An 11162-nucleotide genomic window follows, 5' to 3' on the forward strand; every position below is an offset into this window, starting at 1 on the left:
AATAGCAGCACGACAGAGAGAATCTTTAGACCCCGACGCGGAGCGGAGGGGTCTTGTTCTCTCTGAAGTGCTGCTATTCCACAAAGCGACCGACTCGCCGAAAGTTAACCCGCTTATTATATGGATATACTTAAAGTGGCCATGCCACTCTAATTACATAGCCATGTCCACCTGTTCTCTGACCTGGTATGCAACATTATTTTAGCTGGAAAGTTATTTGATGGTGTATTTCAACGCATTTTATTGCGCCCAAAAACACCTCTCAGGAGAACTAAGCGGTTTGTCCATAATGTTTATGAGCTTTGCACTGATTGGCTCAGCTGTTGCTAGAGAACCACGTCATTGTAGAGAACATGTTCTACTGAGGACTCGCAGGCTGCTCTCAGCCTTTGAGATAAAAGAAAAGAAAAATAAGCGTTGCCGAATAGGCTAAATGTTAAAATGATTGTGCTGAGTACTCCACACTGGCGCAGATTTAATAATGTACAAAACCTTATTGCATTCTGCGCCACTAGATGGCATATTTGGGGCATACAGATCCTGGGAGGAGGAGAAGAAGAAGTGTATGTCGTTGCTGCTAGCCACGTACTCACTCTGCCTGCGGTGGATTGTTTTATTCCCTGTCAATTTAAAACTACTTCAGTAAATGTATTAACTTTACACCGAGCCTCTTCATTGCCTACTACAAAGCAACTTTATGCACCAGTTCGTCACTGATGGCTCATCAACGCGGCGGCATCCTCGTCATGGGACAGGTAAGATGCTAACCTACAACACCACTCAATGTTGTATTTTTTTGCTTCAGGCAGGCCTTCATATTTTTATTTTTCTTCTCGGACGTATTGTGTAGGTTAACTTGGTTTCACTCGTTACGTTTGATCCAAGTGGATTTTATTGTTGTTTCAGACACAACGTTTGCACAATGCGTCAAGAAGTAAGCTTATTTCAATGTTGTTGTATTGTGTTCAAAAGGTGTTGAATTGTTAGACGTGTAGAAACACATTTAGGACAGACTACCGCTGTGAAAGACTATCTTGGGCCGTAACAACTGGCGACTGCAGATGTTAGAAAAGCAGATGAGATAGGACGTAATTGTCACTCTTAATCTGGGGTGTATTCATTTAGACCAGGACTGAGACTTTCGTTTTGATCTATCACTGTGTTTATCACCTGGAGTCGCCAGTTGATACGGGGGACTCAGTCTGTTACACCCATTGAGAGTAAATAGAATTACATATTCTATTTACTGTCAATGGTTACACCGGTTATAGGCCTACACTTTGATAAGTTTATGCATACATTTAAAACCTGAGAATATATCCCCCCTCAAAAGAAAGAAAAGCACAGCCAGAACTCTGAATAAACATTGCAATCAGCCAAATGCTGGTGAAAACTCAGGTTGGCTGGTACAAAATAAAACTTAGTAGCCACTTTGACCCATTGGTGAGTATGCCTGGTTAGGCTAGTGAGATGAAACATCTATTAGCCATTTTGGCTGGTGATGAAAAAGGTTCATTTGAATTCTTGAGCACCGCATACCTGTTATCAGAGTATCTCATCATCATTATGCTGTATCCTCATTCTGAAGCATCTATTACTGAACTGCACACATTTACACTTTATGCATATCTAGGGGTGCATGCATATTTTTTTTTATCTTTCCATTTATGCTATACCTCCAGTGTCGGCCTATAATGTAATAGGATGTATATATTTATACATGGATGTATATAATTTTGTCATTGCAGGTTCATCAGAGTCAGGTGGTCAGCACCCAAACTAAAACCATGGGTCATGGTGAAGAAGTATGAGAGACTGTTCTATGTGCCCAGGATTCGTCAGGATGGTGTCCAAGAATTACATCCTAGCAGCACAGGTAAAGAAATGAACAGTGAGTTGTGATTAATATTATTTAGCCTACTGGCTGGCATCACATTTTTAAATTCAGACAACCTAGTGCTACATCAGGTATTTATTCAATCAGTACTGTAACAGTACAGGGGTTAGACAACGAAACATCTTGGTGTCAGAAGCTGACGCCGAGTGTGAAGGTTCAATTAGCAGGGTAATAAGAGCACAGTTCTCTTCAAAATATTGCAATTCACACACCATAACAGGTTAAAAAATTAGATATTTTTGGTGGGCTATCCAAGGTAATGTCTGCATACCACCAAGATGAACCACATCCAACAGGATTAACTGTGGACACAAGAGGAAGCATGTCTTTTTTTTTTTTTTTTTTAATGGTGGTATGTCACCCATGCTGTTATGTGCTTTGCTCTTTCCCTGTTAATTGAGCCTTCACACACTGCTCTTTAGTGCAATGTGCAATTAATGTAGACTGGCCACCAAGGTGGTCCAATTTATCCATGAAACTTCCCACACCAAAATGTCAGGTGTTTTCATTGTCTAACACCTGTATATTACAATGCATTACCATATTAATTTAAATAACATGTTTTCCTTTTTTATCAGAACAGGACGCCATCATGAAGAAGTTGCCTGTGGGGCTTCACTTGGGCTTTGCCAGCGCCTCACTATCAGTGATGCTGGTCTCCTTATCCACCGTGCCTACCCCCACGTTCCTCCCTTGATGCATTCATCTCCTGACCTGTACCTGTTGTGGTAGTAGTCAGTGATGACACACAGTAGTTGTGATAATAACATACATGTATATGAAATAACTGAAATGATGTCCGTCCAGGCATTTCCTTTGGTATTTTATTATCCAGTATATGTATGTATCCAGTTACATGGGTATTTTGGTGCCTGGATTATACTGCATGTAAGTAATAATATGAACTCAGGTCAGGATACCACAGTAGTTCAGAGAACCATTCATTAATATAAAATGCACATTTGCTATATGTCCATCCCAGGATAGACGTCCCCTCGTATCACCTTCGTAACCCTAAAATGCATGTGTACTTTGTGTCTAAAAATAAAGTCTATGAACAACTGAATGATCTGATTAATACAGTGAAATGGTGTGGTGCAGACGCTGAAATGGGAAGTTAATTGGTTAAACTTGGCTTGGTGTGCTGGACCTCGGTCTCTTCCATACATCCAATCTCAGCCATCAGGTCATTGCTCTTCTCACCTGGAGAAATAGAAAGATATACTTAAATGACAATTTTTATCCCAAACAACCAAGTTTATCACAGTGAATTGGTTACTGTCCCTGCAGCATTGTGGGGCTAAGTGCCTTGCTCAAGGGCACTTCAGCCATGATGGAGATGAGGAGAGAGGTAAGGATGGGTTTCGCACCTGCCCCAATATCAAGACCACCTCCCTAACCATTAGGCCACTGATGTCTCATTTTGGAAGGCAGACAATTTTGTGAAAACATTAAGTGTTACACTTAACATGAATTACAAGGACAACATGATGGGTGCATCTCAATATGTGACCTTGCCTCCTCCACTTGTGCTTGTCTCCTCGTCCCACCTCCTGGGCCCTCCTCCGTGGAGAAAACGATAAAGTTTCCCAGCTGTCAGCCTCGCCACAACAACTTTTGAGGGACTGTTTTTCATTCACCATCCCACTTGCAAATGAGGAAAACACTTTACAATTGAGCTTTTGCAAGATATTGAAATATAATGCTGTTGTCAGTGATGTCATCATGACGAGAAGCAAGTGGAGGAGGCAAGGTCGCATAGCTATTAAAACGCATATTTAAACGCACTCGAAGGCTGGGTAGGCCTGTGCAGGTTATGGATAATGTGACTGGCATTTCATGACAGCATCCTATGAAGAGTAAGCCTACTATAGGAAATTCGGCGCTAGAGATGTGTACACATGGTTTACTTTTACATTTAAACCATAACACTGAACTTCATAGCCTTTCTTTTTTACTAAGAGCACTAAAAAAATACCGTGTTTATGTACACGCATTACACAGCCCTCAATATCTCAGCATAACAATATCTTAGCATAGCGCCAGTTGCTGCTATGGCATAAGGCAGGGGTCGGGAACCTATGGCTCGCGAGCCACATGTGGCTCTTTTGGGAACTGCATGTGGCTCTCGGACAAACCTGTCATTTGTTTACTCAATAAGCCATGAATAATTTTGTTACGGCACTAAATTAAAAATGGACCTACTGAAATCGAAAAGTTAAGATAATATTCAAAATATAAAGTATGATCGCGCATTTAATCCATCCCAGGTCCGATCAGCTGAGCCAAGCACAGGCCTTCGACGAAGGCTACTGTACAGATATGAAAAACGCGTTTTTTTTTGTGACAATGCCGTGCCAGCGCTGGGTCGTGTCGTGTGAGATAACATTCCATCCGTAATGCTTTACCTAAAGTTCAGCTGGCTAACGGTTGTATCCAAAACAAAGAAACTGTTCACGACCGTGCCATTATGATGGCAAATCAAGTGGAGGAAACGCAAGTGAGGGATATAAATGCAGCGCTGTACTTCTCCCTCGATTACAGGAAGAACTTTTGCTGAATCAACTGACGTAAGTCTTTCCCAGTTTAGTGTGATTGCGAGATAACTGGTGCCACAATGCGAAGGCAAACGTAGGGTTGCCATTCGTCCCTTGAAATACGGAATCGCCCTGTAGCCTATTTGGCGGTTAAATCATGCGTTCTGTATTGGGGACGCATGTCGGTAAGGGACGCGCTTTGTAGCGCATTTTCGCGAATTACTAAAAATAGACATGTCAGCCACATATCAACTGTAAATGTTAACTATGTCAGCGCGACCAAGATGAGCATCCTGTCTTGAAGTTCTCTCTCCCTCCCTCCTCCCTCCTCATGCACCTTCCCTGTGTCTGTCTGATGGCTAGAATAGAAGCACCTCCGTCATTCTCATTGCTCATTGGCAACTCCGATGCATAAGATAGAAACTTAAGGTAATGCATGCGCGTGGCTTCTTAAACAGTGGCGGCTGGTGACAGAAATATTAGGTAGGGCACACTTTGAGCTATGAAATTAATATTGCGACTATTTCCTTGCGGGGGGTCTGGGGGTCCCCCCCCAGAAAAATTTGGATTTCTAGGATGCAATTTCCTGCATTCTGGTGTATTTTGGGGTAACCTGTTCAGCTTGACCTGCTCAAGACAGTGCATTCAAATAACTATTGAAAGAAACACAGGTAGTCAGAAAATTAGAAATACAAAGGGAAAATTTTATGTAATGAAAAGTGGATACATTTACATGTATTTGATGTATTCGGATCACACACACACTCTTTCTCTCATTCTCTCATTCTCTCTCTCTCTCTCTCACTGACTCTCTCTCTCACATTCACACACACACACACACACACACACACACACAAAAGTGCTTAAATGCTTAAGTGCTACTTGTAGAGGAACTTGGCCCTTCTCTCTTTTAAATTTGAAAATGTGTCAATGACTTTAACGTTAAAGTCAGTCATCTCTGTTACTATGGCCCTCTCCATAGACAGGGTAGCCAGTGCGTTGAGGCGATCTTGCGACATTGTGTTTCTCAGGAATGTTTTCACTCGCTTAAGAGTCGAGAAGCACCTCTCTGCTTCTGCTGTCGTCATTGGTGTGGTGACAAGTATTTTCAAAAGGGTTACCGTCTCTGAAAAAAGCTCCCCCAAGTTGTTCTCCATAAAGAATTGGAGGAAGTCCACCGCACCACTACACGCTCTGAATTCCTCGTTGCTGTAGAGGAGTTCTAGCTCTGTCTTCAGCCTGCTGCTGTCAAGGACAGGGTAAGCCTTCACTGTGGTTTTAAGAGCCTCCTCTGGAAAATCCACTTGATAATCTTCAAACCGATCGCACTGCAGGAGGGTTGCACAGATGAGATGGTCTGTGAACTGGAACCTCTCTCTGGTGTGCCCCAGTATGGTATCACAGACCTAAAAAAAACAAAGGCATTCAAGAAATGGGTAAAAAGGCACTTGGTTTTTAGCATGTCTATGATTGGCCACTAGATGGCAGCAGTGTATAAGACATTGTCTGCTAATGGAGTTTGTGCACATGAAATGCTGGTAATTAGGCCAGCTGTTTATAGCCCAACTGGTTTACAACTTTGATCAAATAGTAAGCTTTAAAAAAGAAACACGTGTAGCATGTCTGTTTAAAAGGCTATACAAGTTAATTGTGTTATTAATCCATTGATAGTTGTGTTTTAATTAAGAAAAGAAACATAAATGAGTATGTAGTACTTGGCCAGTGTAATTGACCATCAGTACAATAGAGCAAAATTAAAGCCTTCCACATCACTTGGAGTAATAAATATATAAATAGCAATAAATAGCAATTCTGAAGTGCACCCTTAAAAAGGTACAATACAGTATATGGGTGGGAGACGTGACGCCTTGTTTTTTCATAACATTGGTTAAAAATCTACAAAACTGTTATTTTTCCTTTAAAAAGGAATTGGAAAAACTTTTGGTAACACTTTACGTAAAGCCCACATTATAAGCGCATTCATAACAAATTATAATGCCCATTATAATTACTTATAATGTATTATGACTACAGCCATAATGTTTCATGATGCTTTATATTAACAGTTGTGAATCTAGCTTATAATGCTTTATAAATCCAAGGGTGTCATGAGTGCTCATGACTGGCTATAAACTACAGGCTGCCTGATGGGGCTTATAGTACATTATGAGCACCTATACCCCTCTATGCACAGACCTGGATGATAAACTGTCATAATTATCATCAATGTGTGCTCTAAGTAAAGTGAAGTTCATATGGATGCATCTATAATGCACTGTATAGTACACATCTATAATGCATCGTAATGTACTATAAGCCCCATCAGGCAGCCTGTAGTTTATATCCAGTCACGAGCACTCATAGCACCCGTGGATTTATAAAGCATTATAAGATAGATTCATGGTTATTTGTTACTGTTAACATAACACATCAGGAAACACATCATGAAACATCATGGGTGTAGTCATAATGCGTTGTAAGTAATTATAATGTGCATTATAATTTGTTATAAATGCGCTCATAATGGGCTATAGATATGGGCTTCATAGAAAGTGTTACCAAACTTTTTATTTTTGGCGTTACGCCCTTAAACGTCAACCACCCACATGAATGTATATAATTAGTTATTTCTACAAGGCTTTTTTTATACAAGGCATGATTTCTACTCACTTCAGCTGCAATTCGTTGGTGATCCTCTGAAGAGAGAGCCACACGTTTTCTTGATTGCAGGGATAGACTGCTGTGCTCCACTGTCATGGCATGGAGAGAATCTCTGTGAAGGGGAAGTAAGGTGTTTGTTTAATTGGTTTATTTTTTACGGCTTTCATTATTTTTTAACTGATGTTATTGAAGCAGAAAACCATAAAATAATGTATCTAAAACCAAATCAAATTAGTACCTGATCTTCTGTATGTCCTCCTGGAATCTTTGGATGCATCTCTTAATGTACACTGAGTCGATGCTCCTCTTCTGTAGCCTGGCATAGAGAGTGTCTACAAGGGGCATGATCTGGTGAAAAAGTTGCAGGAAGAACCTGAAGTCTGGGTCTTCCAGGATCCTTGCATATGCTCCTGCCTCTCTCACGGTGATTTCATCGAAGTCTCCCGAGTCTCGTATGGCATGGAAACATTTGATGAGATCCTCTCTGTGTTCAAACACCGTGTTGACAGCGCGGCTGTGAAAGTTCCACCTGACCTTGCTGGAAGTTGGCAGCCTGCGGGAAACCATTTCGTCCAATACACTGGTCCTCTTGGGTGATCTTGAAAAAAAACTGGCAAAGCCACCAAGGTCCGAAAAAAAGTTCCTTACTTTAGAAATGTGACTGGTGGCTTGTTCCATGATCAAGTTCAACTGGTGCGCGTAGCAGTGGATGTAGTGCGCATTTGGGTAGTCCTCTTTTATTCGCTTCTGAACACCACCAGTGGCACCTCTCATTACGCTCGCTCCATCATAAGCTTGGCAGATGAGTTTTTCTTTTTCTTTTTGATCGGGAAGGATTATGGAAAGGCGTTCTTTCAGCTCTGTGGCAATGTTCACGGCTGTTGATGACTGCAGGGGAATGAATTCGAAGAATCGTTCCTGCACTTTCATTTTGCTGTCGATGTAACGCAGCACTAGCACCAGTTGGGTCACGGTACTAATGTCCGTTGTCTCGTCGGCCTGGATGGCAATGAAATCACTGTCCTTAACTTCTTTCAGAATCTGCTCCCTCACCACGGAAAACATGCAATCGAGCAGTTCGTTCTGTATCGTTTTTGAGGTGCCTTTAAATACAGTTGCTGTCTCCAAGTGCTCTTTCAGTGTGCTGTCAATTGAGGCAACAAAGTCGACCAAGCCGAGAAAGACGCCTGGGTTGTTTGAGTCCGCACTTTCGTCGTGTCCACGCAACGCCAATTCAAATGCCCCACAGAATTTTACACAGTCAATTATTCGTGACAAAATGTGCCGGTTTTTTGTCACTTCCTCGTTATGTTTTCTAATTCCAACTCTGTAGCCTTCATCAAGCTGTTCCCGGATGCTAAGCCTTCCGAACAGGCGTAGCTTCAAGCTGTTGTCTAGGTGGCTTCTGCTGCTTTCGTGCTTTTTACACTTCTCCCCCAGGTGTTTCAAGTCCGTCACCCCAGATGTCACCCAACAAATGTCTGTCCCAGGACTTTGAAACAACAGACACGGGAAGCAGTACAGAGCATTACTCACTTCGCATCCCGTAAGCCAATTCCAGCGACCATACACACTGGAAGAAAAGGTCCTGACGTACGTCCTTCCACGATCGGTGGTGCTCTGGCTGATGAGGAGCTCAGGACAGTCAGGTCCAAGGACTTTCACCCTCTTCTTATCTTCGTCAGAACGACGGATGAACGGATATTGCATCAACAAAGCCACCGAATTTTCCTTTGCTGTTAACAGTCGGGCCATCTTAAAAACAATCGATACTTAAAAATCTCTTCACTTTCACGCAAGCTTCTTCAAGGCGGGTAAATCGTAGTTCTAGGCTAGCTAGGTTGACGTCTGATTGACAGGTCATCTCGAACACTCGTCCAATAACACAACAGTATACAAATAGAATGCGATATAATTGGCCGGGTCGCACATGTAGTGCGCCCCAAGACCGAAGGAAAAATGGCCAATTAAAATGCTTTATTCATAACGTTCTGCAACATTACTTGTCATTCTAGCATAGACACTTGCTTTGTCGGCGCCCGGGAGAGGGCGGGCCCTCTGTCATTCTACCGGATTGCAAACAATATCATGTTAAAAGTCGATTCCGAATGGGCAGCTTAGTGCGTTTTTATCGGAAACGAATGATACGGTTTCTCAATAGAAGTAATGATAATATAATGCAAATTTGATGGAAATTTTGAACGGAGGGGCGGCGCCCGTGCGCCCTTAATACAAAAACCGCCACTGTTCTTNAAATGCACATCAGCACATCTACAAGTAGTTTTAGTTCTTCTTTCGTTAGCTCTCCCTTCTTGTCCCCAATGCAAGCGTTACTTTTATTCCCTTCTGTGCATGACAATTAGCATTAGAAATAATGGCGAAAATGGTATGGCTCTCACAAAAAATATTTTTAAAAAAATGGGCGTTTATGGCTCTCTCCACCAAAAAGGTTCCCGACCCCTGGCATAAGGTTAGCTAGGTAGAACATAGCTCTGCATCATTGATGCTTTCTTATGGAAAGCATCTTGAATTGAAATGTCATCTACATGACACCTTACTTTAATTGCCTATATTTTACGTATTAAGAGGTTACAGTGTAAAACAAATGTTGAAAGACACTTACCAGGTGCTAGCTACTCGGTGAGTAGTTGGACGTTTTTTTCCGGATGGATCCACCTCAGCTTTCTTCTTTTATTTTTAGGCATCCAGTGAAAAGTCATGGATGGTTTGTTACCATATCTACATGTGCAATCCTCAGCACAATGGGTGTTTATGCTGTTTAGTTATCAGTGATATGAGTAAGGTTTGGTTACGAGTTGCCAAGATGCTCCATTCATAATGTTTATGAATTTTGACTCGTCAAAAGTGGGCGTGGCCAAACGGCGGGTAGTCAGGGTGACGTAAGCCTGCCCTGTTTTTTCAATTGGCCAGGCTTAGCCGTTTTGTTATTTTCATAAACTACAACAATCAAACGAAATAAAAAAAATCTTTCACATTAACACGACCAGGAAAACATATTATGAACTGTTATAACATATAATAATTCAAGAAAGTTTAAAAAAATTGGCATGGCCTCTTTAAATGATTCACACATGGCGGGGACATTTCTTTAGGCCTATTTAATGTTAAGTCAAAAGATTGTTGCTGCGCAAAACAAAACAGTGCCGTTGTGGAACACCGCTAGGCAACAGCTAGGTAGCCAGGACAACAGGTGTTGTGTATCACAGCAGCTGATTAGAGTCTTGTTGAAAAGTCGCTTTAGCAGTGAAAAGTCTTGTTGCCATTGACAGCGGTCTGTTATAGACCAACCCGTCCGTTATCGAAAAATAACAGACGTGCGAACGTTGGGGAGCCCCGTTGAAATGAATGGAGCATTCGACCGATGACGTCACAACCATATAATAAATAATAATAATAATGATCTGCTTACTAATAAATATATGTTTTGTAATGCAATTCAATATTTTTTTCATGACGTTTTTTTTAATACAATCTGAATTTAAGAGGCCCCCAATTTTGGGGGCAAGGTTGGTCCCCCAAGCACTCAATCTGCGCACTCTGCTTATGTCTAGCGGCGTCCCTGTGTGCCCATCAGCTATTGTACAGATCATTCTGCTCAGGATACTGTGTTATGTTTGGATATGACAATGGAAAGCCTATGCATTCATTATGCTTGCATACAAATGTATGTCTTCAAATATGCCTCCAGATCTGCTGACACTAAAACTTTTTAATGCAACCCAGAGGGTCCATATGTGTGAATATTTGATTCAGTTTCAAATTAGTTAGATCCTTTGCTCTTTTTTTGAGAATTGAGTATTGACAATTGAGTAGGTTTTAGACCATGAAATGCGCGTTTCCTCAAAACAGAAATCTGTGTGGTGTGGTCTGCTTAAAATATAGGGCCTATATTAAAACTGCTTTTATTGTTCTTTTTCTGTGGAGTATTTTATATGTTTCAAACATGGCGTGAGCTGGTGAGAATAGGCAGTTGCATAGAGTTTTTGCAAAGGTAAAAGGGGACGCACGGAGTGGGAGTGCAAATTGGGAGGTCTGTGTGTTTGCAT

At 41.5% G+C, this 11162-nt stretch overlaps 1 protein-coding gene and 1 long non-coding RNA gene across 2 annotated transcripts; one reads left to right on the forward strand and one right to left on the reverse strand.

Moving 5' to 3' along the window:
* Nucleotides 1-255: 255 nt before the first annotated feature.
* LOC134458744 (uncharacterized) lies at nucleotides 256-2572 on the forward strand. The gene is made up of 3 exons (XR_010036620.1): nucleotides 256-755; nucleotides 1749-1876; nucleotides 2476-2572. It is a non-coding gene; the product is annotated as an uncharacterized LOC134458744 (long non-coding RNA).
* Nucleotides 2573-5268: 2696 nt separating this feature from the next.
* LOC134458743 (zinc finger MYM-type protein 1-like) lies at nucleotides 5269-8925 on the reverse strand. The gene is made up of 3 exons (XM_063211158.1): nucleotides 7334-8925; nucleotides 7105-7207; nucleotides 5269-5840 (listed from the first exon to the last, which is right to left on the reverse strand). Exons 1-3 carry the CDS (start codon nucleotides 8848-8850, stop codon nucleotides 5313-5315), a joined length of 2148 nt encoding a protein of 715 aa, XP_063067228.1. The 5' UTR covers nucleotides 8851-8925; the 3' UTR covers nucleotides 5269-5312.
* Nucleotides 8926-11162: the final 2237 nt, after the last annotated feature.

This window comes from Engraulis encrasicolus, chromosome 11 (genome assembly GCF_034702125.1).
Source record: "Engraulis encrasicolus isolate BLACKSEA-1 chromosome 11, IST_EnEncr_1.0, whole genome shotgun sequence".
NCBI classification, from domain to species: Eukaryota; Metazoa; Chordata; class Actinopteri; order Clupeiformes; family Engraulidae; genus Engraulis; species Engraulis encrasicolus.

What these genes read in the sequence shown, in the direction of transcription:
- LOC134458743 (XM_063211158.1), bottom strand. Translation starts at nt 8,850, where the DNA reads ATGGCCCGACTGTTAACAGCAAAGGAAAATTCGGTGGCTTTGTTGATG. An exon ending in GAGGACATACAGAAGATCAG is followed by an intron (nt 7,208 to 7,333) that starts GTACTAATTTGA and finishes TCCCCTTCACAG; the next exon opens with AGATTCTCTCCATGCCATGA. An exon ending in ACCAACGAATTGCAGCTGAA is followed by an intron (nt 5,841 to 7,104) that starts GTGAGTAGAAAT and finishes TGTTTTTTTTAG; the next exon opens with GTCTGTGATACCATACTGGG.